This window comes from Colossoma macropomum, unplaced genomic scaffold (genome assembly GCF_904425465.1).
Source record: "Colossoma macropomum unplaced genomic scaffold, Colossoma_macropomum, whole genome shotgun sequence".
Classification (NCBI taxonomy): Eukaryota; Metazoa; Chordata; class Actinopteri; order Characiformes; family Serrasalmidae; genus Colossoma; species Colossoma macropomum.
This window is the reverse complement of record NW_023494800.1, coordinates 30,195,868-30,222,213: the sequence shown is the minus strand read 5'-3', so window position 1 is coordinate 30,222,213 and position 26,346 is coordinate 30,195,868. Positions and strand designations below refer to the sequence as shown.

The 26,346-nt window shown below is 41.3% G+C and overlaps 1 protein-coding gene across 2 annotated transcripts in view; it reads left to right on the top strand.

Annotated features, from left to right (window-relative positions):
• Positions 1-26,003, top strand: part of LOC118820043 (noelin-like) — a 48,235-nt gene extending 22,232 nt beyond the window's left edge. For both annotated transcript variants that reach the window (XM_036588153.1, XM_036588152.1), the window contains exons 2-6: positions 1,717-1,866; positions 4,395-4,550; positions 10,341-10,560; positions 16,973-17,079; positions 23,140-26,003. In XM_036588153.1, coding sequence (XP_036444046.1) covers positions 1,717-1,866; positions 4,395-4,550; positions 10,341-10,560; positions 16,973-17,079; positions 23,140-23,814 — 1,308 coding nt within the window. In that variant the 3' untranslated portion in view covers positions 23,815-26,003. The remainder of the gene's footprint in view (positions 1-1,716; positions 1,867-4,394; positions 4,551-10,340; positions 10,561-16,972; positions 17,080-23,139) is intronic.
• The last annotated feature ends 343 nt before the right edge of the window (positions 26,004-26,346 follow it).

Below are 26,346 nucleotides of genomic sequence, written 5' to 3'. Positions count from 1 at the left end.
TACAACAGTCCCATAGTTATGCTACAACCACTTCAATTGCGATGCTCGAATTATTTCCATGCTGACACTACAACCATTTCTCTAGCTACATTACAACCATTTCCATAGTTACACTGCACCCATGTCTATATCTATGCTACGACCATGTCTATAGCTATGTTACATTTCCATGGTAACGTTACAACATTCCCATAGTTACGCTACAACCATTTCCATTGCTGCGCTCCATATATTTCCATGGTTTCCCTACAACCATTTCCATTGCTATGCCACATCCATTTCCATCGCTATACTACAGCTGTTGCCATGGCTACACTACAACCATTTCCATTGCACTTCTCTAATCATTTCCATGGTTACACTACAACCATTTCCATTGCACTTCTCTAATCATTTCCATGGTTACACTACAACCATTCCTCTGGCTATAGTACAATCACTTTCATAGTTACACTACAGCCATGTCTATATCTACACTACAACCATTCCCATTGCTACGCAACAACCATTTCTACAGTTACAACCATTTCCATAATTACACTACAACCATGTCTATAGCTATGTTACACCCATTTCCATAGTAGCGCTACAACAGTCCCATAGTTATGCTATTGCGATGCTCCAATTATTTGCATGGTTGCGCTACAACCATTTCCATTGCTATGCCACATCCATTTTCATGGTTGTGCAGCAACCATTTCCATGGTTTCACTACAACAGTTCCCATTGCTATGCTACAACCATTTCCATGGTTACACTACAACCGTATCAATGGCTACACTACAAACATTTCCATGGCTACGCTACCACACTTTCCTGGCTATGTTTCAATGATTTCCATGGTTGCACTACAGACATTTCCATGGCTGTGCTACAGCCAATTCCATTGCATCTCTATGGTTACACTACACCCTCATCCCACATGCAGCTAAGAAATGTTTTTGCTTCTATAGTTTTGCACTAGAGCTGTGATGCTATTGTGGCTAGCACGTAATGAAAGCCCATCAATATGCTAACTGCATGCCAGAAATAATCAAACACTGTTCAACTAAGGGTGGGCGATAGGTTCAAACATAACACAACAGTATGACACGATATGAATCTCAATATTTAGGTTTTCTGAGATTTGATAAGTTGGAACAGACATAAAAGCGTCAATAATGCTTTCAGATGCCATCAGCAAGTATAAACACACTGCGCTAAATCCAGTTAAACAGGATGAGATCTTCCGTGTTCTTTCAGTGCTGATGACGTGATCAGAAAGACACGTTAGATCGGAAAGACATGTTACTGTGACAAAGTTTAAAACAATAATAATAAATATTGTCATATTTCACCTCATCTCAAAGCGTGTGGAGTGTTCAGTATCTCTAATAGACGTGATTATGTAGTTTTTTACACTGTATGACAGTCTGTCATCTATAAACATGGACTACAGTACAAACAAAACAGGTTTTAAGTCAGAGCGCATTCTGGATCCGTTACTGTGGATGAAGCTAATCAATACTTACACCTCTACTTTCCTCTCTCTCTCTTTCTCTCTTTATTCTCTCTCTCTCTCTCTCTCTCTCTCTATTCTCTCTCTCTCTCTCTCTCTTCATTCTACCTCTCTCTCCCCCCTCCCTCTCTCTCTCTCCCTCTCTCTCTCTTCATTCTACCTCTCTCTCCCCCCTCCCTCTCTCTCTCTCCCTCTCTCTCTCCCTCTCTCTCTCTCAGGTGTTGCCTGCTAATCCGGAGGAATCGTGGCAGGTGTACAGCTCGGCGCAGGACAGCGAGGGCAGGTGTGTTTGTACGGTCGTCGCTCCGCAGCAGACCATGTGCTCCAGGGATGCTCGCACCAAGCAGCTACGGCAGCTTCTGGAGAAGGTAACCATGGCGACCGCCTCCGCACCACTGCCGCGCGTGACCTTTCACCCAATAACCCGATTCCGTTCTGCCAGCTGTCACACATCTCAGAGAGAATGATCAGACACCAGCATCACCGGGTCAACCTCGCTCTCCAGAGACGAGCCTGACCTCGCCAGGAAGAGCACCGTGCTCTCTCACCACGCACACACACACAACCACACACACACCCACATTTACATGAACTCGTAGAGCTAATGAGATCCCCCAGGATGACATCACATAAAAACAAAACATAATGCAATCAGAGAGGGAGAGACAGGGGATATATATTTATATACAGAGAAAGAGAGAGAAAAGGGGAGATAGAAAGAGAAGAAGGACAGAGAGAGAAAGGGAGAAAGAAATGAGAGAGCAGGGCAGAACACATGAGAAAAAAAATGCAAATGAGAGGGAGGGGGCAAAGAGAGAAAGAGAAAGAAAAACAAGAGAGAGAAAAAGACAATGAAGAGAAAGTGGTAAAGAAAGAGAACAAGGAAGGGGAGAGAGAGAGAAAGAGGAAAGAGAGCGAAAATGAGAAACAGACAAAGAAGGAGAGAGTGAAAGGAAGAGAGAAAGAGAGAGAGGGGGACAGAAAAGGAACAAAAAGAAAAGGTGAGAGAGAAGAGATTGGGAAAGAGAGGAAGGAGGAGTGAAAGAAGAGAAAAGGTGAGAGACTAAATAGAAAAATGGATGGAAAATGAAGGAAAGAGGACAGAGAGGGGAAAAAGAGAGAGAATGAGAAATAAAGAAAAAAGGAGACAGTGAAAAGAAGAGAGAAAGAAAGAAAAATGTGAGAGTGGAAGAGAGGAAGAAGAAGAAAAGGTGTGAGAGAGAGTGCGTGGGAAAGAAAGAGAAAAGAGGACAGAGAGGGGAAAAAGAAAGTGATTAACAAAGAAGAAAGGTAACAGTGAAAGGAGGAGAGAGAAAAAGTGAGAGATAAAGAGAGAAAAGGGAGATGAGAAAATGTGAGAAAAAAAGTGAGAGAGAAAGACAGAGAGTGGGAAAGAAAGAAAGAGAGGAAAGAGCAGAGAGAGGGGAAGAGAGAGAGGATGAGTATCAAAAAAGGAAGGAGACGGTGAAAGGAAGAAAGAGGGGGAACAGAAAGAAAGAAAAAGGAGAGAGTGAAAGAGAGAGAAAGAGGTGGGGAGAGAAAGAGAGAAAGGGAAAAAGAGAGAGAGATTTGATTTAAGGGAAAAATAAATGTGTGAATATTAATTTTTGAAGGACTTTGATTTGTAATCTGATGAGAACCATCATCTTCATGGGATGGCACTCTGCTGAGTGATGGGGGGGCGACCTGCCCACCCAGAGAGAGCGTCACAGTCTCCCAACAGCAGGTCCAACTCTTAGACACCATCAGCCAGTACTTTTAATGAGGTATAATTAAAAGCTTTCTGAGATACAAACGCAGGATTGGTTGATTTCTTGGAAAATGAATTACTGTAATTATTATAATCACTGTATTATTCTCAGCTTCACAGTTTCACCTCCAACCCAAATCTAAGCCTCTCTCAGCTAATCAAGGACTTCTGAAGGCAGTAATTAGATTGATGTGTTGTGGTCAGTTAGGGTTAGAGCTAAAGTCTCCAGGGTTGGTGACCACTGGACGCCACTTCAGGTCCACCTCCTCATATCTCCACTCACTGCCCACTTTATCAGCTCCATTGACCTTATAGATTCACTCTGTAGTTCTACAGTTACAAACTGTAGCCCATCCGTTTCTCTGCACCCTGTTCTTCAGTGGTCAGGACCCCCACAGGACCCCCACAGAGCAGGTATTATTTGGGTGGTGGATCATTCTCAGCACTGCAGTAACACTGACGTGGTGGTGGTGTGTTAGTGTGTGTTGTCCTGGTACGAGTGGATCAGACACAGCAGTGCTGCTGGAGTTTTTAAACACTGTGTCCACTCACTGTCCACTCTATTAGATACTCCTACCTTGTCGGTCCACCTTGTAGATGTAAAGTCAGAGACAGTAGCTCATCTGCTGCTGCACAGTTTGTGTTGGTCATCCTCTAGTCCTTCATCAGTGGTCACAGGACGCTGCCCACAGGACGCTGTTGGCCCACTCAGACCAGTGCAACACACACTAACACACCACCACCACGTCAGTGTTACTGCAGTGCTGAGAATGATCCACCAGCCAAATAGTACCTGCTCTGTGAGGGTCCATGGGGGTCCTGACCACTGAAGAACAGGGTGCAGAGAAACAGATGGACTACAGTCTGTAACTGTAGAACTACAGAGTGAAACTATATGGTCAGTGGAGCTGATAAAGTGGACAATGAGAGTAGAAACAAGGAGAAGGACTTAATGAAGTGGGCAGTCGGTGTAGACAGTAGACTGACAATTTTATTTTGACCACATATTTATAATAATAGTACTCATAATTGAATATCCTAACATCCCAAGATGCTGGCGAATGACCATCTTCTGATTGATGTACTGACATTTTTACAACTCTAATATTAACAGTTATCATTATTCCACTGTGTGTGTGTTTGCAGGTTCAGAACATGACCCAGTCGATCCAGGTTCTGGACCAGCGGACGCAGAGGGACCTGCAGTACGTGGTCAGAATGGAGGACCAGCTCAGAGGCCTGGAGACCAAGTTCAGACAAGTGGAGGAAAACCACAAACAAAACCTCGCCAAGCAATACAAGGTACGCCACGGCACACGGACACGCATGCTGGGGCTGACCGATATGAACATTAAATCACGATACAGATTTCGAAGAGCAAAAAATACCAATAACTGATAATATCAGCTGTTATAAGATAATGTGGTCAAAAATTAAACACTCTAATAATAATAATGCTAATGTGCCTATTTATGCTGTTTTATCCACTCCTTTCCGCCAAAAAAATGACTCCTGAATGCTGTCGTTGCATTTATTTGATACGTAAAGAACAAAGCTGAAAATTCAAGGCGTTAAATTCTGTTTGAACCACATTTTGAACAAGAAAATGTGTAAAAATAAAACATCCGTCAGTCGTGTTTTATCGTTACTCTGATTAAACAAATTATCAATGCCATCAGTACCTTTTCACATGGTAAAATGTATTTAAGGTGCACAGTTGGACCTTAAGACCACTGTTGTACCTTTAAGGGGACATTTATATTGTTCGTACCTTGATAAACAAAAAATGTACCTGCACAGAACCTTTATTTCTAACAGTGTAGAGGAAGTAGCTTATACTATATGAAAACGCGACACAAACAGCAACCGGTGTGAAATATCAAGCGTCGTCCAGATTGACACGCATGCATCCGGTGTGAAATAGGTGTTACATAATGTAAATGTAGATTAGATTTGGATGGATTTGACATGTTTTAGTTATGTTAAAAATAATTTGTGCCCAAGTTTACCAGCTAAGCCTAAGAAGGCAGTTGGTGACTGCTAACTGAGCAGCTTTTGTACAGATTAGCATATTGAAATCCTCATAAACAAGCAGTTTTCCTCATATTAGAGCATTGTTTTGATTACAGTATAAAACAAGCCACAAACATCATTGTTTTATCGGTGTAATTTTCTCTGATACTGATAAATTCATCTACCATTAAAGTCAGCATGAGTCAGAAATCGTAACGCTTTCCTTCTGTACAGTGACGTATTTCCAAGTTAAGGCGATCCATAGCAGGTCCGATATTTACCCCTCAAATGGACAGGGCCTGTCGACGGGCCCTTAGCTGTATTACACACTTTTACAACCCAAGAATAGCTCAACCAGTTTGCATTGGAGTCCCTGTAGTTACTGAATAATAAGCTTTAGTATGTAACAAGCCTGAGATTTTAAGGGGGTAACTCCAAACTGTAGGCAGCTCGAGTTTCAGCCTTGTATGGAGGCGTTAAAAATCAGGCTAAACAATCACAGCTCGTGTCGTGTTTGCAGTCCAAATGAATGTGCATCTCAGTGGCAGCAGAAGAGCTAATCTTGCTTGTGGCAGAGCACAAAAGCTTATATGACAACAGGATTAAAATAATTTTTAAAATGAATTTTCGTTATCAATGAGCAGAGCTACTAGCAGAAGCAATGACATGCAAAAATACCTTTATAATCATTCGTTAAACAGCTTCAGATCTTGTTTGAGGTGGTGGAACTCTCCATGTTATTGTCTTCTTTGTAAAATAGCACAGTAGCACAGATTTTAGTTGCGGTGCTTTAAAGAAGAACGATAAATTCATCATCATTAATATCAGCTGATCTTTTCGGCCGTTCGATATATCGGTCAGGCCCTAGAGCAAACAGATGCTCACATACATGTTACCAAGTACCTTGTCATACTTCAGTACTCACATATACAGGAAAAAAAAAAAACATGTTTGCTGTCGCATTCAAGCACACACTCACAAACAGACTCCGGAGAGACTGAGGTTAGTCTACCATTCGCTCCAACAGCCATGTCATAAAATTTCCGCCAGACTTGCTGTAATTAAATATTAACTGAAGGGGGTCAGCTGGACTGGACTCCTACTTCTAGCAGCAAATGGAGGGCAAAAGAATTGATCTGAGCTGGACTCAAGCCCAGCTTGACACATTTTTCCAGTCGCCCCTTCTTCCCCCTGAGGGAGGAACTCGTTCTCTTGAACTGGAACACGACCAGAAATAATATCATACAGCACTATTACGCTGCCATTAGGTGCCAGAAACGGTAACGGTTGGTGTTACTTTGCCTGATCACTGCCTAATAAATATAGAGCAAGTCATCTCTTGAAGCTTTCCCAGTTTTTCCCTTTGAAAATGCTATAAAAGACTATGAATACAATCATTTTTGTATCGGAAGAGCATATCGCGGCACAGAGTATCACAATAACGAGAAAATATCGTCATATTGCACACCCCTAGATGTCTCTTAAGCATTAGAAAAAAATGTAAATATAATACAAAAATATAAACATACACCTTAGATTAAATATTCTAGTCATTATTTTGAGGATAGCTTAAATGAAATTAAACCCAGTAAATGCGCGAAGATTAAATTCTCCACTGCTCTTGTTTTTCTGCCTCTGACGCAGGATCCGGTAAATCTCTTTTCCTCTCTTTTGGTTCGCTATTCTTTATTCAGATGGTCGAAATAAAGAATAGAGTGACCCCTGTTTGAGATGGTAGGGCAAGGTTTCAAAAATCTGATTTGCCCTGGTCCCCCAGTGTCCTGCCCTTTTAGCTAATCACATTGACCCGTCCTACTCAGGCATGGTTAGCTCACGGCTAGCGTGCTAGCATACCACCGCACACTTTATGATACGCAGGCACTATGATACGAGGCACATTAGCACACTAACACAGTGATATCTTAAAGAAACAGCTCAAGCAAACATGCTAACGTGGCTATGTGTGGACGCTGTCAGGCACCGTTTAGCATGAGGCCAGTGACGTCGTGCTAACTGCTTCTAGCTGAATGATTTCATGCTAATTGGTGGCTTCCGAGCTCGTCTGCTACCTGCTGGTACCAACGTTAGCATTTTTCACTGAGCTGTTCTTTTCCACTGCATGCATGCATGCTAACTCAAAGTGCACTGACCTGCCGCTTGCCACGAATGTAATTCTGTGACTCTCTGTGCTTTTAACCTCAGTTTGCTTGAAGACGTGTGTGTTGGTGTGCGTGCGAGTGTGTGAGGGTGTGTGTTAGCCAGGTTAGCGAGCTAGCTTCCTGTACTCAGTTTGTTGTTTCTTGCTTGCAGGGCTAACTATAAAGACATTATAGGAGAGCCTGAGGCCAGAAGAGGCAGGTCTAACCCACGATTGGCTGAAGTGGGCGTCAGTCACGCCGTTTATGTCACAGTTCTCGTATTCTATTATACACCATTAAACTGTAAGATAAACCCCCTCCCCTCCTCCTCCTTATCGAACCACCGATCAGATCCCTCCCTGCATGCGCCTCTAAATCCTTCATTAGGTTTCATTTACATATTCTTATTACATATTCTTATTTCATTTGTAGTAATATTGCTGTTATCATAATTACGATGATTCCTAGTTGCTAACTGCTTACGTTGCTATTCATTTTGTCTCTCTGCAATATTTGGTTACTGGAATTTAAAACGCTTTAACGATAATGGAATATAGATGAAAGCCACGTTGTTGTGTGTAACATGTCAAATGAGCATGTTTCGCCTTTGCTGTTTGAATCCATGAAAACCAATAAAGTGATTTTCCCAATTGTTCAACGTGTTCCAAGCGTTTTTTTTTTACCGATAGCTAGAGCTTTTGCCGTAGTTTGGCTTCTGGTCTCCTAATGGCTCTCCTATACATAAATCCATGCACTACATTCTCTTGCACACTTAACTCACACCTTTAAACTGACCCTTTCAAGTTGAAACATATATACATTCAGTAGGGCTGCGCATTCTATTGGCTGTTAATCTCAACAGTACTGATATTGCAAATTATGTTCTGTGGGTGCTTTGAAGAATCTAGGTGTTCACATGATCCAAGAAATGCAAAGAATTTTGGTTAAAACAATTTTGATCAAACAATCTTTAGTCGTATCACATTAAGGTAGTTTTAACCCTTTACTGCATGGTGTTGCCACATGGCAACAATTAGTTTTTTGAAAGTTTTTGCCTCACTACAGTAAAAAGTCTGAATATTTTTTTTTATCTTTGGGAAACTTAAGGCCTTCTAAGTAACATAGTAGAAGTTTATCTGATCACATGCCTTATTGATCACATGCAGTTTGTGCATCTTTTTTTTTCATCACATGAAAAGGCCAGGCCTCCAAAGCCCTCTCAGTGTGCATCATTTAACATTAGTACACAACAACATATGTAAACACAAACTACATTAACTTCTTTTTCATAAATAAACCCAGTTTGAATTTGATGGGCTTTAGATAAAATGTAAAATATAATTGTTGCCATATGGCAACCGTATGGAACAATGGAACCTCAAACTGCGATGCACCTAATATAAGTGCATGAAATGCATATAAATGCATATAAATGCAAAATACGTGAAATAATAATGAACCAGTTATCAGCAATATACTGCTACTGATAAAATTGCGAGTTGTTGAAATTGACTGATATTATTGGCAAACTGATAAGAGTCGAGCCCTACTAAGTACAAAGAAACATAAAAACAAGTAGAAAAAAGTAGCAACTGACTGTGCAGTGCAGATGCAGCAGATAAAGCCCTAAAATTATTATTAAAAACTTATGGAGTGTCCAGTATTGTTTATATGCTGATATATGTGACATAGATTTAATGGGCTTCATATTAAGCAATAAAATAGAATTGTTGCCATATGGCAACAGCATGGAACAATGGAACCTCAAACTGCGATGCACCCAATATAAGTGCATGAACTGCATATAAATGCTTTTGCTTATATGAAATTCATATAAGTACATGAAATGATAATGAACCAGTTATTAGCTATATACTGATACTGATAAAATTGCGGGTTGTCAAAATCAACTCATATTATCGGCAAACTGAGTCGAGCCCTACTAAGTGCACAGAAACATAAAAACAAGTAGAAAAAAGTAGCAACTGACTGTGCAGTGCAGATGCAGCAGAAAAAGCTTAAAAGCCTATGAAGTATCCAATATTGTTTACATGCTGATATATGTGACATTGATTTAATGGGCTTCTTATAAAGCAACAAAATAGAATTGTTGCCTTATGGCAACAGCATGCAACAATGGAACCTGAAGCTGCGATGCACACAGTATAAGTACATGAACATGCTGATAATGAACTAGTTATCAGGTATATTTTTGCCGATGCTGCTAAAACTGTGGGTTGTCAAAATTGACTGATATTATCAGCAAACTGATATGAGTCCAGCCCTACTAAGTGCACAGAAACATAAAAAAGTTGCAATTGACTGTGCAGTGCAGATGCAGCAGATAAAGCTTAGATTAAAAGCCTATGGAGTATCCAATATTGTTTACATGCTGATATGTGACATAGATTTAAAAGGGTTTATATAAAGCAATAAAATAGAACTGTTGCCCTATGGCAACATAATGATTCCTTTCTGTATTTTTAAAACATTTATGCATATTTGGCTGTTATTCCATGCCTGGAAAGTGACTGTGACTATATTGTATATCCATTGTATTGGTTTACTCAGACTATATGCATTACAGATTTTAGTTTCACTGTTGCACATAAGGGCCATATGGCAACAAAATGTAACATTTTTTCAGTGTTTTAATTTTTTTTAATTTATGTCATTTTCAGCAAGACAAATGTTTATGCAGTAAAAGGTTAATATATCACAAAACATATCAAAATTGCAATACAATGGTGGTAACATTCTGTTCATATCGTGCAGCCCTAACAGGCACACATACACATTAAAGCAGTTAAGAGAGTAGGATTAGTGCAGGTTTGCTGGAGACAGAGCACCACGTCTAGCATGGTCCCACTTGCTGTGTGCATATCTGAGTGGGCTTTACAGCCCTGCAGGGGACTGAGCGCACTCTGTGGCGTGTTTGCAGGCCATAAAGGCGAAGATGGCGGAGATACGGCCGCTGATCCCTGTGCTGGAAGAGTACAAGGCGGACGCACGGCTGGTGCTGCAGTTCAAACAGGAGGTGCAGAACCTGACAACCAGCCTGGCTCACCTGCAGGAGGAGATGGGAGCTTACGACTATGACGAGCTTCATTCCCGCGTCTCCAGTCTGGAGGAGAGACTCCGGGCGTGCATGCAGAAACTCGGTAGGAGAGGAGATGTCTATACAGTACCTTAAAGGAATCCTAACTCAATCTCTTTCTGCCCCAAAGCAACAGCTCATTGGCTTCTATAATGAGCAACTTTTGAGTTAACAGGTTTTCTGCTGTTTTACTAAGTGCTAGGGCACGACCTATTCTAGGGTTTCCGTCACGTGATTTTTCTGTTGTGGCTGCCATATTTGGGAACAAATTTCTGGCTTCACTAAACTTACTCACCTTTCTTTATGTTACCTCTACAAAGTCGATAAAATAGGCTGTGATCTTGTGTCAGTTTCCCCCCTGAACTCCTGGTCCCACTTAAACTGGCGGAAAGATACCAAATTTGTGTTTTCTGGACATCAATATTTATCTCATACACAACCCCTCTCCCTATTCTGGAGAGTCTGTCAAAGCATTTAAAAGCACAGAAGCCCACCGGCTCTTCATGTCAGGGTGGGTAAAGGAGCCCATGGTGTTCATAAAGAGGAGAAAAATCACTGTCATCATAGTTTTAGTTCATAATTAACACAGATGTGAACAATGCTGGCCTTTAGATAACTTTAGCTGATGTTATCAGCCGAGAGATGAACAGTCGTCCCCCTAACGGAGCTGCAGACAGCTGGTATAACTTTACTCTCTGTTTCTGGAGATTTAAATGAGGTTTGAATGGAGAAACATAAGCGTTAAATATCAGACTGAATGTCGTGGGTCAGAAAACGACGTCATCTTTCGACAGACGTGATTCTGTAAGTTTGTTAGTGCAGTTAGTTCAGAGTTCAGCTCCAGTCCTGAAACCCCTGCACTGCATAACTGTGGTTTCCTGGTTAAAATACCTGATATTATTAGCTAATTAATCCCTTCTTGAGCTGAACAAGGTGTGAACAGCAGAGAAACACTAAACTATACAGTGCAGGGGCTCCAAGCCTGGAGTGAAAACACTGAATTAAAGGTCTGTGTGTCTCTCGTCATTCTTGGCTTTTGACATATGAAGAAAAAGATTTGGGCCACTTTTACCTGCTATGTTAACAAAGCCTAAATGTAGTACAACAAGGTAAAATAGCATTAACAACTGGAACATCATCTGGATTAATACAGATCCGTTAAAATATGCCATCGTCTTTGAGACTGGATTAGGACATCCTAGTAAACACGAGTGACTATAATATCCATCAGAGATAAAGCACTGTCTGCAACCCTTCAAAAACCTGCTGAACTGATATCAAAACACATTGATCTTGGAGTCTAAATGAAGCTTTAAGGCTTAATGCTGCAGGCCAGCGGCATGACAAATTTAATCTTCTTCCAGATATTAAGCTCGACTGGCTGTGACATTCCAATCTAAAGTCAGCCATTTTCAAATCAGAGACTCATTAACGAACTTTGACTAATCAAAGGAAAGCATGGCATGTGCACACACACAGCTGCCACAGCTGCCTTTGATGTACGTGAGACTCACACATCCACACACTAATCCACTGGATTAACCTGTCTGCAGTGTTAATGACTCTCAGCCAGATAAAAGACTGAAGAAGCTGATGCCCACAGTCTCTCGCTCTCTCTGTCTCCCCACTCTTGTTATCTTCTCAGCGTTTTCCCATCTCTATGACGCCAGCACGACTTTATATAAAACTTCACACACCAGCGGCATAGCCAGAGTTTCATTAAGGCGGGGGGGAACTGGTTACAGGTGGAGGGAGCTAGTAAGCATTATGTGCCAGAGACATCATGATAGAGATGACAACCAGCAGCCTAATTTACTGTAGCTTAAATAACCACAGAGGGAAAACCTGAAATTTAAAACAGATATTCACAGCTCGTTTCATGTGAGTCTGAGTCTCTGGGGTGCAAGTCTGAGTCTCTGGATAGATTCTTTCATTTCATTTCATTTCAAGTCTAAGTTTCAACTGTCTGGGGTGAGTCCAAGCCAAGCCTCTGAGGTGTGAGTCAAAATCAAGTTTTGAGTATCTAAGGTGTGAGTCCAAGTAGAGTCTCTGGGGTGCAAGTCTGAGTCAAGTCTAGAGTCTCTGGGGACAAGGCCAGAGTCTCTGGGGTGAGAGTCTGAGTCGAATCTCTGGGATGAGAGTTGGAGTTGAGTCTCTGAGGTGCGAATCCGAGTTGAGTCTCTGAACTCCGAGTCTATTTTGGAGTTGAGTCTCTGAGAAGTGAGTCAGAGTCTTGAGTCTCTGGGGTGCAAGTCTCAGTGAAGTCTAGAGTCTCTTGGGGCAAGGCTAGAGTCTCTGGGGTGAAAGTCTGAGTCGAATCTCTGGGATGAGAGTCCGAGTTGAGTCTCTGAAATGCGAGTCTAATTGTGAGTTGAGTATCTGAGAAGTGAGTCAGAGTCTGGAGTCTCTGGGGTCCAAGACTGAGTCAAGTCTAGAGTCTCTAGGGGCAAGGCCGGAGTCTCTGGGGTGAGTGTGAGTCAAGTCTCTGAGGTGCGAGTCTAAGTCAAGCCTCCGGTGTGCCTGTCCGAGTTGAGTCAGGAGTCTCTGAGGTGTGATTCCAAGTCAAACCTTGAGTCTTCAGGGTTTGAATCTGAGTCGAGTCTTAAATTGCTGAGGTGTCTAATAAAGTATCCAGTGAGTAGAAGTGAGTTTTATAGCTTGTTTACACTCGTCTAACCTGCTTTCTGCCACTGAGAAGCTTCTAAAGATAGCAGCACAATTAGCGTAGCCACATTTGCCCCGAAACTCTGGTGGACAGAGTGAGTGGCACTTCTCTCTCTTTTTCATCTTTCTTTGTTCCATTTTCTTTCTGTTAACGGCTTATTTAGATTGTCTTCTGCAGATTCTTCACAGAGGCTCAACTTTCCTTTAACTCACATTTAACCAAATATCAATAAAATTCATGTTAATTCTTCATAACCATAAACCATTAACTCTGACCTTAACCTGACCCTCAACCCCAGTACTAAACCTAATCTTAATCCTATTCCTGTGAGAAGTGACCAGATAGTTTGTTTATAGTCTGACCCTCTGTAGATAATCTGTAGAGCCTATCCAAATAAAAAGAGCCCTTCTTTTGTTTAGTTTTCCTTCTTTCTTTATTCCCATCTTTGTTTCCTTCATTCTTTCATAATTCCTTTTTTCCTTTTTGCTTCTTTCTTTACTTGTTTGTTTTCCTTAATTCTTTCCCTCTGTACTTTTGTCTTTCTTGCTTGCTTTGTTTTTTCTTTCTTAATCTTTCTATTTTTATTTGCCTTTTTTCTACCTTCCTGTGTCCCATCTTTCCTTTCTTTCTTCCTTTGTTCCTCCCATTCTTTCTTGTCCTTCTTTTCTTCTTTCTTTTATTTTGTTTTCCTTCATTCTTTCCCCCTTTATTCTTACTATTTGTTCTTTCCCTCCTTTTTCATCTTTTTTCTTTCATTTTTCTTTTTCGCTTCTTTCTTTCTTTCTTTCTCTCTTTCTTTCTTTTATTTCTCCTTGCTTTCCTTCTTTCTTGGTGTTATTCTTAGTCTTTCTATTTTTCTTTCCTTCTTTCTTGTCTTCCTTCTTTCATTTCTTTTTTTCATTTCTTTCTTTGCTTCTTTCATTTTTTCCTGTTTTACTTTTCTTTCTCTCTCTTTATGCTTCCTATTCCTTCTTTCCCTCATTTTCATGCTTCTTTCTTTTATTCTGTCAGTTTTTCTTTTTTGCTTTTCTTTCTTTTTCTGTTCCTCTTTTCCTTATTTCTTTCCGTCTTTCTGTTTTTCCTTTGCTCCTTTCCTTCTTTCTTGTTTTCCTTCTTTCATTTCTTTCTTAGCTGCTTTCTTTATTCCTCCCATTCTTTCTTTTCCTGCTTTTTCTTCTTTTTTATTCTTTCATTTTTCCTTTTTTGCTTCTTTCGTTCATCCTTCATTCCGCCCATTCATTCTTTCCTTCCTTTTTTTCTTTTATTTTAATGTTTTCCTTTTTGCTCCTTTCTTTCTTTGCTTCTTTCTTCCTTCCTTTATTCCTCCTGTTCTTGCTTTCCCTCCTTTTTCCTTTCCTTTTTCTTTTCTTTTTTTTCTTTTTTGCTTTTTCTTTTGTTTCCCTTGCTTTTTTCCTCTGTTCAGACTGTTTCTTCAACAGAGAAGGGCAAAAGTCATGATTTCCCATTTCTCTCTCTCTCTCTGTGTTCTAACAGCCAAAAGCTCTGAGCTGAAGGCAGTGAGAGAATGGAGGAAGGAGAGAGTGAGCTGCCTCACCCACCACTTAATGGGCTAAAGATAAATTGTATTTCATTAATTAAGAAACAAGAGGGAGGCAGACAGAGAGAGAAATTAGAAGAAGGGAAAACATCCTCCAGTGCACACATCTTCTTAATGAACAGAGTGGGTGTGTTTTGTGTTTCCCTGGTCTGAGAGAACGATTACAGGAAGTATTGCTTTCTCTCTTTCTCCTTATATCTGGAGCACATTTGCCAATTAAAGCCTATTATCGATGGCTTCCATTCTCGAAAATGAGATAAACACCCCAGTCAGGGCTCATTTAGCTGTGGTGCAATAATAAAGGGTCCAGAACAGCAATGTTTTCCTTAATATTACCCACTTTTATCAGTGAATAGTGAATATAACCCCCCACCCTGCACACACAGCAGGTATACACATCAAAATCGATGTTTAGAATGAGGAATGTGGGTCTAGTACAGTGTATTGTTGGGGTTCCATGATGAAAAAGTTGTCATTACCATAAAAAATTCAAAATATGACTGTGGGTTCCAGTCTCGGTCACTCTGCACGCAGAGTACACTGACTGTCTGATGTAAACTGCACGCTAAAATCACTGACAGCCCTCATAATCTCACCTCTCACTCAGAATTTAAGCTGGCTTTGGCTGTCCACTGTGCACTGGAGTCTGTTTTAGGCATTGTCCGGTGCTAGCCAGGTGCTATGTGTGATTTCTCTTGGTTTTCTTTAGTATAAACATGCACAAAATATTTACTTCTATGTTTAAGCATTGAGATGTTTATTTTTGGGCTGGTTTATGGAGGTGTAGTCCGGAGGCAGTGGGCAGTTGTGTGGGCAGCACTATTCCAGTGGTGTGGATTACAAAGGCTAAACGCAGGTTGGTGTGGATGAGAACCTCAGCCCAAAGTAGGTGGGTGTGGGTGGGCATGATGGGTGGGAGTGGGCAAGGATGACTCTCTGTCAGCAGACATGCAGAGGGGAACTCTCGGGGTCTTCTAAGTAGTCATGATGTCTAAGAGTTACAGTACTGCTCTTGATTCTTTGTTAAGTATAGGACACAAACAAAATGGTTAAATTCCTGAAATGGTGAGCTAAAAACTGGCCAATCAGGAATTGTTTTTTCTGTGTTATCTATGTATGCACAGCTAAGCAAGCTCTCCTATTGGTTAGGACTTCAGGAGCTGAAGAGAAGGCCTGAAGTGTTAGATTAACTATCAGCATAATTATGAAGTGATAGAGGAATCAACCGATCATTTGATTTCCAATGGGTGGGACCAATTTTGTGAGAAAAAAAAAACGGCACTCTAGTTCTCCTGGAAGTTCTAGATACGTGACTGACTGTGAATATGTTAATCGTTATACAACTAACATTACCATTTAACAATTAACAGGCAGGAGTAATGAGGGTAATGAGGAAAATATTCTGGAATGTTCTACCATCATTTGCATAGTTCTAAAATGTTCTCCTGTCATTTACATTGTTCTAGAAGGTTCTTGTTCTCCATTCATTCACACTGTTCTAGAATGTACTCCCCTCATTCACACTGTTCTAGAATGTTCCCCCTTTTACTCTGTTCAAGAATTTCCTCCCCTCTAGAGGTCTGCGTGAGACTGTTTTTTTAAATCCCGCTCCCGCCCGTTCCTGCAAGATTTTATCAAAAATTGGAGTCAGGACAAATGACTCGTTCTACTTTATTTAGGCTATTCATGAATTTGCGAGATTTTTCTTAATGTGTGCTTCAGCCCGCTCCCACCTGCAGGGGGCTGGTTTCCCACTCGCTCCCGCACACAACACTGAAAATTAGTCCTGTGCCGCAAGATAGTGTGGTGGGAGTGCAGACCTCCACTCCCCTCATTTACACTGTTCTAGAAGGTTCTCCCCTCATTTACACTGTTCTAGAAGGTTCTCCCCTCTTTTGCGCTGTTCTAGAATGTTCTTTCCCATTCACATCGTTCTAGAATGTTCTTCCACTCACTCTGTTTAAGAATGTTCTCCCATTCTCTCAGGAATGTCCTCCCCTCATGGCGCAAATTGAAGCCCTATCTCTAATAGTCAGAGCTGACCACTGCAGACATGTAAGCATTAAAAATCAACCCTGTGCAGTCCTTTAGCACTGTCCTCGATTTGTAGACTGCTTCCCACAGCGCCCACTAGTGGATTTATTTTAACCTCTACTGTACAGTGCTCTGTAATTGTGCATTTTTGAGCATGTGTTAAGCTGAGGGGCAGTGGGGGTCCTGTCATAATTAACGTGTGTGTGTCTGTGTTTGCAGCATGTGGAAAGCTGACGGGCATCAGTGACCCCATCACCGTTAAAACATCTGGATCTCGCTTTGGATCCTGGATGACTGACCCACTGGCTCCAGAGGGAGATACCAGAGTGAGTACACCACATACACAGCTGCACTTTCAGACACAGTGTGAAAGTTACTACATGAAATGGTTATGAATTCACTGCCTGATGACTGAGACACTGTTTTATGATGGTTTAGAGACGATTTTGGCCTCAAAATCCATTCATGTTGGGGTGATACATGCATGGAGTTTTAAGGCTAAATAGCCCCCAAAGAAAAGGTATTATTTCAGATTTTACACTATTTTCCATCATCAACATTCCATATAAACTCAGAAGACTCGTGTAGGTTCACTGGTGGTTCTGGATAGTAAATAAAATGTCTATATTTGTGTTGTAGTCATGGCAACCCCTGGTTCCTATCACCACCACTGTAAAGACATCTGAACTATTTTACACCAAAACACTCTGAATCACTCTGTTTACATCTCACACAATAAATTATTCAGAAATGTAAAAAAAAATAAATGTATAACTTTGAATGTGTAATGTGTACTCTGTGAAAGCTAGTCAAAACTGGTTTGTAAATAAGCTAAAGCATGAGCACCTGTCTAAGTGCCAGTGCTTTGACAAAGAATCGCCTGAATCAGAGCTACAGAAGAGAAGCAGAAATACTCCTGGGGTAAAGTGCTGCACCAACTAATGAAAAAGGGTGAACAAGTGTGGAACTTATCAATGTGGTATCAGTTATATCCACAATCCAACCAGCTCCTGACAAAAACTGCATGTTTTTCTACTTTCTTTCATTGTTCATATTTTAGCTTTATTATGTTATCAGCATGTGTGTAGCTGTATCGCATTTCTACTCAGCCAATCACAAATTAACATTACCATTTAACAATCATCATTACCACATTGCTATTGTCATTACCATTTAACAGTTAACATTAGCATATAACAATTAAGACTACCATTTAAAAATATTACCATTTAAAAATTAACATCACCATTTAACAATTTACATTAGCATATATCAAGTAACGTTACCATTTAACAATTAACATTACTATTTAACAATTATTATCACTATTTAATAATTATCATTACCAAATTGACAATTAACATTAGCATGTAACAACTAACTTTACATTTTACCAATTATTATTACCATTTACCAATTATCGTTACCATTTACCAATTATCATTACCTTTTAACAATTAACATTACTATTTACCAATTATCATTACCATTTAACAAGAAAATCGCAATCATTTGTCCCGCTCCCGCCCACAACTGAAACGTTTTATCCCGCTCCCGCCAGCACAGTCCTGTCAAGGAGAATTGACATTCAATATCTGACACAGTCTATTCACAAATTTATTGTTCTGTGCTGAAATAACATGGCAGTCATGGTCATCAGGCTTGCTGTGAATAACTTCATCAAACGCCATTTATTCACAATTTAAACACAAAGCAGGAATTAAACCACAAAGCAGTTATTTTTGGTGTTTTGCTGGGCAGCTGTGGCTCTGCTGTCTTTGCGTGTTGTTCATGTGATCGGCTGCTTTAACTCTTTAGAATGACTTCACTCATTTTAACTGTTTTACTGTTATCATTTTATATTGGTTATATATATATATATATATATATATATATATATATATATATATATATATATATATATATATATATGGTTTGGTGATCATTCTATTTTATTTACGATATTCATTAATTTTCGGGATTTCTATTAATGTGTGCTTCGGCCCGCTCCCACCCACAGGGGGCTGGTGCAGACCTCCACTCCCCTCATTTACACTGTTCTACAACATTTTCCCCTCTTTTGCACTGTTCTAGAATGTTCTTTCCCTCTCACATTGTTCTAGAATGTTGTCCCTCTCTTTTCAAGAATGTTTTCCCACTCTCTCAGGAATGGCCTCCCCTCATTTACACTGTTCTAGAAAGTTTCCCCTTCATTTGCACTGTTCTAGAAGGTTCTCCCACTCACTCTGTTTAAGCATGTTTTCCCATTCTCTCAGGAATGTCCTCACCTTATTTACACTGTTCTAGAAAGTGTGTCCCTTGTTCACACCACTCTAGAATATCCTCCTTCATTCACACTCAGTGGCTCCGTGGGACAGAGTGTCATTTCCCAATGCTCGTTAAGATGCAAATGAGCAGGGTAAATCTGCATGCTTGATATGTGCGGTCAAACGAGCATGTCGTTATAGCGAGCAGAACTGCCTGCTGGACGCACTTTATGACACCTTAACGCGCTGAGTGTGTTTAGTGCGCTGCGTGAAAGAGTTTTTTCTGGGCTCCGTAACCGCAGTCATAAAAACACAAAACATAAATCATGTCCCAGCCATGCATCACTGTCATAAACACAAACACGGACGTACTCTCGTAAAAAACTGCTGCAACAGCCTCACAGCGAGACATTATATTCAGTGAGAGCAATATCAGGTTAGCATATTGTAAAGTGGAAACAATCACAAATCATAAAGGCAAAAGCCACGAGCCAAGCCACAGGCGCACAGAGGTGGGAGGGGAGCCAAAGTAGAAGCACTGCTAATTTAAAATAATAATTGCTGAAGTACAAGCAATCATCTAAAAGGTACCTAAGTAAGCATTACTCAGGGGTGCCAGTCGCAATTTCGGGGCCATGCACCTCCTCAATGTGCCAAAATTTTCATAATGGCCCGAATTTTTATAGCTTCATCATTCCAACTCTTACTTTCACCACATCTCTAACATGCAGTCTTGCTGCTTATATTCATAATCAGCCATCTTTGAATATGAACGTAACCAACAAAACTGCATATCCATATACTGTATACCAGAATATGTTTGCTGCTTCTGAAAAGCGCTGCATCTTGGCTGTCGAAGCAAAACATACATTATTCAAAGCTTGTTAAAATCTCCATAGACAAACTCCTTTATCAGCTACAGATGATGAAATTCTGTGAAAAAATTATGGAGATATTCTGGCTTTAATTTGCACTTTACTTACCCTGGAAGATGGAAGACTAGGTTAGAGAGTGCCCTTAAACTCTTAAAAAGATGGTTCCTCAGGGGTTCTTTAGTAAAGGGAATGGTTCTGTTTAGAATCACGCTTAAATGATTCTTTGCATGGTAAAATGTTTCTTCAGATTGATGGAGAATGTGTTGTATATGGTTCTATATAGCACCAAATTAGGCTCTTCTCAGTATTGTAACAATAGAAGTTTTTGGTTCAATATAGGGCTGTTTTTAGAAAGGTTCTATACAGAACAATAGCAACACATTCTCCATCAAGCTAAAGAACCATTTCACCATGCAAAGAACGATTTAAGCATGAATGGTGATTCTAAACAGAACCATTCCCTTTACTGTAGAAGCCTTGAAGAACCACACCGGACTACTTTCAACTTCGCCTTCACTTCTAAGTTTAAACTTTTAGATTTCCATGGTTGAGAGAACATGACAACACAAGAACGGAGGGTATGTTTTACTGTTGATTAATGAGGGAAAAACTTAAAAATGGCATGTTTGTACACTCTTAGCAAAAATGGTAGGAAACTGTTACTGGGGTGGGACCCTCAAGGGTACATCTCAGTACCTTTAGTCAGGGAACATAACTGTACCATAATCCACTGAAATGATATGTTCTAAGCTGTACTGACTCCACACACCCCGTCTCGTCTCCAGGCTTTTATTTTACTGTTCTGTTTTAAAACATTCGGTTATGAAAAGGTACAAATACAAACTTTTCACCTGGAAAACTTTAAGGTATTTAAGGTTCACAATCAGACCTTAAAACCACTGTTTTGGGAACATTTACATTGTTTGTTCCTTAGTAAACAAAAAAATGTACTTGCACAGAACCTTTATTTCTAACAGTGTAGTAGAACATTGGGGGTTTGTTTTCAAAGCTCTGTTGCATCATTTCCATTTAACAACTGCAGGTACTGTAGCATAAGGTTCTTAAGAGCATAAGGTAGCATCAGGTTTCTCTCTATTAACAAAGAGTTCTTTTTCAAAGCATATAGTTTTTACCTCCCAAACACAGGGTAATGTTTTTTGCTGTTCTTTGGTTTTTGAAAGCCTAATTTATGTTTTTATGTTTTTTTTTTTTAATCACACCTGAAAAATCACATGCAAATAAATGAATAAACAAAGATACAATCGTTGTGGGACGCTGTCTGTTCTGGGCCCTTGCAATCGTACAGATCTTCAAATCTTAATGCTACGACTAGTCATTGATAACCATTTAACCAACCTTTGATGACCTTTATTGACGACTCTATTCTGGTACTGTTATGGCTTGAACACTAACCTTTAGCTTGGTTCTCATTGCAACAGTCATTAACCCAAAAGCTGGGGTACCCAAAAAGTCCTAGAAATAACCCAACAAAATAACCCAACAGGCTCGACCCAGCGTTTGGGTAGAAAATCAGCCCAGCCATTTGTAGAGTGTACCCACCTCTGCACAAACAACAGGTCGTAATTGGGTACCCTGCTCACGTGTGGCATCCTGTGTAGGACTAGGGGCTGCTCTTGGTGAGATTTATCTCTCTCTCTGCTTTCTGTGACGGAAGTAGGCCTTTATGAATGATAGATGAGCCTGTAGGCTATATGAGCGGGGAGGATTGTGTGCATGTGGTGGGGTTAACAGTGCTTTCCTAAGGTGGTCAAAAAGAGAGCCAGCCAGGAGAAAGCTTTTCCTTTCTCCTTTTGCACTCCTTCCTTTTTCTGTCATCTTTCTTCCTCTGTTCTCTCTCTCTGTCTATCTCCATCTCTCCCTCCTCCCCCTCCCTCCCATCCTCTGTCTATTTCCGAGACGCAGGGGTTTGGGCCCTGCTGGCATTCTCCACAGAGAGCTGGGTTTTTATCCGGAATGATCTGGAATTATCCTCACGGGGTTCCGGGTTCTGGCGGCGCTCCGGCCCACCGCCAGGCCCCTCCCACAGCGGGAGCGGGACGGTCCCCGAGGCGGCGAGATTTAATCGAGTTCCACTGCAGCTGGGATTTCATTTCCAGCAAGAAAATCTGGCCGTGGTGTGCCAATAAACGCGCGAAACCCGACAGCAAGACACCACAGCGAGGAGCGAAGAGAGGCCGATTAAACGCTGCCGGACTGAGCTTGATTCATTGCCCTGGTGTTTGTTTATCTGGAGTTTTCTGTGTCCTGTCTGGCAAATATACTGCTGTACGAATCTGACTGTCTAACTTCAGTGTTAGAGCATGTCTGTGTAGAGGTCTCACTTGAGGCTAAGGCAACGTCAATAAAAATCGGACTTTTGTTGTTATCGCAATATGAGTTTTCATGATAAACACATCGTTAAGGGCTGCAATGACAGATCAGCAAATTACCTCACACTCACAGTGCCGTTATTAGGTTGGCAGGAACATATCATTAGGAGCCCGACTGCTTCCCTGTGCTGGGTTTGAACCGTGCTCCCCCATGTCCAGAACAAGTCAAGTAGGCAAAATGGCCAATTAGAAAAGCACTCATGTACACAAAAAAGTTAATGACTATTCTCATTCTCAAGGTTGTGTCTAAAATGGATAGACTTTATGGTAAAATGTGAGAAGAAATGTGCATCACCCTGAGGAGCTTTTTAAGGAACTGAACATATATTTATTCATTTTTGTAAGCCTATTTATTTGCGTTTGTAGCCCTACTACCAACACACACACACATTTTCTAAGCTGCTTATCCTTCTGGGTCACGGGGGGTGCTGGAGCCTATCCCAGCGGTCATTGGGCAGAAGGCAGGATACACCCTGGACAGGTCACCAGTCCATCACAGGGCAGACAAACAGACATATACATTCACACACACATTCACACCTTGGGGCAATTCAGCATATCCAAGGCCTGACAGCATGTCTTTGGATTGTGGCAGGAAACCCTATGCAGACACGGGGAGAACATGCAGACTCCACACAGAAAGGACCCTTTTCTTCGGCTCTTTCTTAAAGCTCGTCTCAGAAATATTGTCAGAACTATTGCGATTGTGTATCAAACAAGTTTCAGATGAACTGCATTCGTGAAATGAGATTCGTGTAAACTGTATGACGGTTATACCATGTAAAGCCAGCCTTATTTTGCTCTCTCCCACTTTCTCAAAATGTACCCATTTTTTCTGTTGTCTTCCTACGCAGGTGTGGTACATGGATGGTTACCACAACAACCGTTTTGTGCGGGAGTATCGGTCGATGGCGGACTTCATGACGTCAGATAACTTCACATCCCACCGGCTGCCACACCCGTGGTCTGGGACAGGTCAGGTGGTCTACAACGGCTCCATCTACTTCAACAAGTTCCAGAGCCACGTCATCATCAAGTTTGACTTCAAGACCTCCACCATCAGCAAGACCCAGAGGCTGGATAACGCAGGGTTCAGCAACGCGTACCACTACGCTTGGGGCGGCCACTCCGACATCGACCTAATGGCAGATGAGGGTGGGCTCTGGGCCGTTTACGCCACCAATCAAAATGCAGGTAACATGGTCATCAGCAAGCTCAACCCAATCACATTGCAGATCATCAAGACGTGGACGACTAACCACCCGAAGCGCAGCGCAGGGGAGTCCTTCATGATCTGTGGGACACTCTACGTGACCAACGGCTACTCCGGAGGGACGAAGGTCTACTACGCCTACCACACCAACTCTTCCACCTACGAGTACATCGACATCGCGCTGCAGAATAAATACTCGCACATCTCCATGTTGGATTACAATCCTCGGGACCGCGCCCTCTATGCCTGGAACAACGGCCATCAGGTGCTCTACAACGTCACCCTCTTCCACCTGATCCGCTCTGAGGAACTGTAAGCTTGGAGATGCCGCGTAACTATGGAGACTATGTGCGTTGGCAGTGGTGAACAGGGATGCTATGGAACATTCGGTCATATGTAATGGGGTGGAACGCCAACAGATGAAACAACTGTTGGGCTAATGGATAGTATGAAAAATGTATAAAAAACAAAGCAAAGAGAATACTTTAAGATCATGGACTTGGACAAACAACCAAGACCAATGCCAAAAAAGTCATGCCTTTTGATGTTTTATAACACATCAATTTTTCATCGTAGGGTTCTGTACAGGCTTTCTCTGGCACTAATAGGACTTAAGTGTTGGTCAAAGCGAGAAAAAAGGGGCAGAGCCATGAACTTGACAGATTGGTTACTGACTCTTAACCAAAATGTACTGCCCCTTCTTGCACTGGCTAACTTTGTGGAGAGAAATATTAGGTGCTACATCAAAAGATACCCACTTGGACAGCAATTACAGCATATCCCAACCTAAACAAATGGTTACCCGAGCCTTGTCCAGCCCAATCACAACCCGACTTGAGGCCTGACCCAGCACATTCTCAACGCGACAATACAATAGGCAATACTCAGCAAACATTTGTAGGCTGTGATAGCGGAACACAAACAAAACTAGCGATAGGCTGAGGGCGTTGACTGTTGAAAGTTCTGCTGTTGTTCAAAGGTTTCTGCTGAGATTTTACTTGAACCTGCCATTAACGAAACCCCAACAGTGTCTGTAACAAGCAATGTAGCACCCTATATCGGACCAAAGAGTGCTATGAGGCATTAAACGACGAGCTAACTTTCTAACAAGCTGGCTAATGTATCAAGTTAGACTTAGCATTAGCATCGCTATATGCAGTATGACTGCTGTAGCCAGTGTAACTGACGATGTACAACAAGGCGGTTCAGGTAGAACCTTACTGTGGTTTATTTTCCGTGTTTGTGACTAGCCGTGAGATGCGTTTCATTTTGCATGAGCGGATTCTACATATGCAGGTGTGCTTGTAGGAATGTTTATACCTGTATGATCCTGTAAACAGTGTGTGGGAGGGGTGGGGGGGGTGCTTTCTAGAACTATGGGGGTAAAGACATTCATTTCTTTCTCATTCTGGTTTGTTATCAGTGACCTGTTAGGGTCAATTTCACCACTACGCTTCATATGTATATGTCCATTGATAATGCATAACAACAGATGTGTTCTGTTAAGGTAAATTGGTTCCTTACTATCTCCTTATCACTATATAAAGCATTTAGAGATCATATTGACATTATTTCCTCACTTAATATTTCTGGCGTATAAAGGAATTCATCGCTTTTTGGCGCCGCCCTGCTGGTGGGATGTCATATTCTCACGTTAGCTATAAAACAGCGAAAAAAAAGATGGATACAGGCGACACAGTATCTTGCTGGTAGTTAGCAGCAGTTGTTACTGTTGCTCTCATGTCTTAGTTTGTTGTTGAATTCCTTAAAAGCTGTTTTCTAACCCACAAAAGAAAGCCTCGCTTCGAGAACCGAGGCTGGTGGAACATGGCTGGTAATCAGGCAGCAGGGCTGCAGCTTTCATAACGTGTCACTCTGTATGTACACTGATTACACAGTGGCCTGGAATGGTCAACTGTATCCACACAAGCAGAAGGGTTTTAGTGTAATCCAGAAACAAATCCTCCACCATCTAATCAACACTCAGCAAGATCGAGGTTTATCCGTGCACAGCCCAAAATAGAGCTGGCATGCCTAATCATGTCCAGTGCAATTCCCACCAATCCCAGATTGTTTGATGTGAACCACATCTGCTGTTGGGTTCAGGTGAAATTTCCCTGCATTTTAAGAGATGGTCCAACTAAACAGTGCTAACGGTGAATGAAGGGTGATGTTGCCAGTTTCCCAAGGGGCCCAGTCTTTGTCTCACAACATCCCGGTAAAGTTTCATACACGAGTCTCATTTAGGTGAACGTTGGGAGGGGACTCAGACTTTTTGTTCTGTAAACGAAGACAAATGAGTTCTTCAAGGGTTCTTTAATAAAGACAATGGTTCTATGTAGAGCCCAAAATTCCTACCAGCTCTTCTGCTTACAGGGATGGAAGGTTTCTCTGTTCATCGTAAGTTCTACACACTTAAAAAGGTGATTCTTCAAGGGTTCTTTAGTAAAAGGAATGGTTCTGTTTAGAGCCATGAGTTCTATACAGAACCATTTCATGCTTAAATTGTTCTTTACATGGTGAAAACGTTCTTCAGATTGATGGAGAAAGTGTTGTATGTGGTTCTACATGGAACTCTATATAGCACCAAAAAGGGTTCTTTTATTGTTACATGCTTGACATCATAACAATAGAAAAACTCTTTTATATAGAACCATATACACTACATTTTCCATCAATCTGACGAACCATTTCACCATGCAAAGAACTATTAAACATAAAGATGATTTTTGAGCATTCATGGTTCTACATAGAACCATTTAGGAGTGATGTAGTAGCTGAAAATCACAGGAACCCTGCTTGCATCTCCTTGGAATATTCCGGCTCCGCCCCTCATCACCCCCACCAC